This window comes from Silene latifolia, chromosome X (assembly GCF_048544455.1).
Source record: "Silene latifolia isolate original U9 population chromosome X, ASM4854445v1, whole genome shotgun sequence".
Taxonomy (NCBI): Eukaryota; Viridiplantae; Streptophyta; class Magnoliopsida; order Caryophyllales; family Caryophyllaceae; genus Silene; species Silene latifolia.
Genome location: NC_133537.1, coordinates 180,307,653 through 180,311,057, shown reverse-complemented (window position 1 = coordinate 180,311,057; position 3,405 = coordinate 180,307,653). Strand labels below are relative to the sequence as shown.

General features: G+C 41.4%; 1 protein-coding gene across 1 annotated transcript; it reads left to right on the top strand.

Moving 5' to 3' along the window:
• Nucleotides 1–2,021: 2,021 nt before the first annotated feature.
• Nucleotides 2,022–3,026, top strand: LOC141618815 (uncharacterized). Its single transcript, XM_074435886.1, has one exon. The coding sequence runs from the start codon at nucleotides 2,022–2,024 to the stop codon at nucleotides 3,024–3,026; it is 1,005 nt and encodes a 334-aa protein (XP_074291987.1).
• Nucleotides 3,027–3,405: the final 379 nt, after the last annotated feature.

Genomic DNA, 3,405 nt, shown 5'->3' with positions numbered 1-3,405 from the left:
TGTCAATTCTCCAACAATAACCCAATAATCTTCAATTACCTAATAATAATAAACTTGAACAATAATTAAGGAAAGATTAATTTGGAATGATTGTGATTAATCTATTCTAATCTACTTCTAATCTAATCTAAGAGGATTTTCCTATTATGGGAACCTCTTGTTGTCCTCTTGAATATTACAAATGGAGTATATATAGTATTACATCATTAGGTTAAGTAAGGATAGATTAGTAAATAACAATGCTAAGTTTTAAAGTGGGGAAATGCAGGTCTTGCGAGGAGATGAGCATATCCTAGTGCTACCACTATCCGCTCGGACCAGGAGTGGAGACGCTCGGATCGGGAGGGGAGAATCTGCTCGTCTCTTGCACGGGACGCCCGGATCATGCTATGCTAGTCCGCTCGTCTTGTGTACAAGACGCTCGGATTGTTCCACAGTGTGATCCTTTTGCTTCACGTTCTTTTTAATCTTTGCATACTCCTTATTCTCGCTTTGTCGGGCGTCGTTCTTGCCTCCTCTTCATACTAGTCCATCTAAGGTCATCATCAACCTTCCAAATGTGCACGGGAGACGGGAATTCCGTCTCATTATCCTCTTTCATACAAATCATACAAAATGCATTAGGAAAGAAAAGTAGAAAGTATTTGACGGATATAATGGCTATGAAATGTTATAATAGTATGCAAAATAGGTTCAATTAAGGGACTAAATGTGCGCAATTAAGAGTTACATGACCTACAGAAAAACAAGGGTTCATAGATTTGCTGAATGAGTTCAAAGATGTCTTTGCATGGTCTTACAGAGACATGCTAGGAATCAATAGGGAAATTACAGAACATAAAATCCCAATCAGGCCAGGGTTCAAACCAATCAAACAAAAATTACGTAGAATGCGTACTGAGTGGTCTTTGAAAGTCAAAGAAGAAATCGATAAACAACTCAAGGCCAGATTTATTAAAGTATCCGAGTATTCAGATTGGGTAGCCAATGTAGTACAAGTACCTAAGGAGGATGGGAAAGTCCGTGTGTGTGTGGCCTTCCGGGATTTGAACAAAGCCAGTCCGAAAGATGACTTTCCATTACCTCACATCGATATCTTAGTTGACAATACCGCGAATCATGCCCTACTATCTTTCATGTATGGGTATGCCGGATGCAATCAGTTAAAGATGGATGAGGAAGATACGCACAAAACCGCGTTTATCACGCAATGGGGAACCTATTGTTACATGGTAATGCTGTATGGGTTGATAAATGCCGGGGCAACGTACCAAAGAACCGCGACAACGTTATTGCACGATATGATGCATAAGGAAGTCGAAGTGTATGTAGATGACATGATTGTGAAATCATAGGAACGTGACGATCATCCAAAGGCCTTACGAAAGTTCCTTGAAAGATTAAGGAAATATAACATGAGGTTGAACCCTCAAAAATGCGGCTTCGGGATTACTTCCGGGAAGCTCCTGGGTCGCATCGTCAGCTACCGTGGTATTGAGATTGATCCTTTGAAAATCAAGGCCATTATGGAAATGCCTCATCCCAAAACTGAGAAAGAAATTTGAAGTTCCCTAGGTCGAATCCAATATTTAAGCCGCTTTGTCTCGAAGTTGACAATGATATGTGAACCGATCTTTAAGAAATTGAAAGTCGGAGAACACGAGATGTGGGATGACAAATGTCAAGCCGCATTCGACAAGATCAAAGAATTTCTGTTTGCTCCACCTGTGCTTAGTCCACCCATAGCCGGATTGCAACTATCCTTGTATCTAACAGTAACAGATACTGCGATGGGAGCAATGTTGGCCCAAACTGTGGAAAAAGAAGAAAGGGCAATTTACTACATCACTAAAAAGTTCTTAGAATATGAAGCTAATTACACCACGTTAGAAAAAACATCCCTAGCCCTAGTCTGGGCAACAAAGAAGCCGAGACACTATATGTTATGTTATAGTGTCAGTATATACTCCTGAATGGATCCAATCAAATACCTATTTGAAAAACCAGTATTAAATGGCAGAATGTCGAGATGGACTCTCATGTTAGCAGAATTTGATCTTAAGTACGTACCCTTGAAAGCAGTGAAAGAAAGGGTTGTCGCCGACTTCCTCGCTGACAATCCAATAGAGGAAGACAGTGTTACGAACATGTGGTCTTTCCCAGATGAAAACGTGGTTCATGTCAAAGACGAAGTATGGGATCTTTATTTCGATGGAGCATCGAGTAGCATGGGATATGGGGTCGGAATCCTCCTCATTTCACCAAAGGGAGAACATGTACCTGTATCCATCAAGTTAGATTTCCTCGCCACCAACAAAGCTACTGAGTACGAAGCATGCGTACTGGGTTTGCGCAGTGCTATCAGTCTAAATATAATGAAGTTACTGGTACATGGTGACTCATCTTTGGTCATTAACCAAGTAACAGGGTCGTGGAAAATCCATAGTAATAGTCTGGCATCTTACCAGGCTAAGATAGAGGAATTAGAAAAGTATTTCGAGGAAATACACTATGTCCATTTATCCAAAGAAGAGAATCAATTCGCCGACACTCTGTCTAAGTTGGCAGCCTTGGTTAACATCCCAGATCATATAGACAGCATGCCACTATGTGTCGAACAAAGATCGGCACCATCATACATAAATGAGATTAATGGCACTGAGGAAGATGAGATCGAACCTTGGTACACATCAATCTTGAAATTCAAAGACACGAGAGAATACCCTGACAACCTCGATGCTCGGGGAAAGCGAGCATTACGGATGCTCTCGACCCAGTTCTTCGAGGCTAATGGAGGGAAACTATACAAAAAGACCGCGCAAGGTGTCTTATTGCGATGTATTGATCAAAAGACAGCCGACAAAGTCATGGAGGAGGTTCATGACGGGGAATGTGGACCCAACATGAATGCTCACATGTTGACTCGTAAGATCATGAGACTTGGTTATTACTGGACCACAATGGAAGCAGATTGCCGACATTATGTTCGACATTGCCACAATTGCCAGATATTTGCAAATGTATAGCATGTACCACCCTCTACGCTATATACCATGACCTCACCTTGGCCTTTTTCAACCTGGGGGATCGACATTATCGGAAAGATCAACCCTTATGGGTCAGGAGGACATTGTTTCATTTTGGTCGCAATCAACTACTTCACGAAGTGGGTAGAAGCCAAGTCTTATAAACTGCTAAAAGGAAAGCAAGTAGCACAGTTCATTCAAAATGAGATCATTTGTCGATATGGGACACCCTACGAACTCATCAGTGATAACGGGACCCATTTCCAAGCTGAAACGGAGGTTATACTTGAAATGTATAAAATCAAGCACCATAAGTTATCACCATACAGGCCACAGACAAATGGGGCTGTAGAAGCTGCCAATAAAACACTTACAGCCA

Bases quoted from the DNA above. Each gene is read 5' to 3' on its own strand.
- LOC141618815 (XM_074435886.1), top strand. From the start codon at position 2,022: ATGTCGAGATGGACTCTCATGTTAGCAGAATTTGATCTTAAGTACGTA.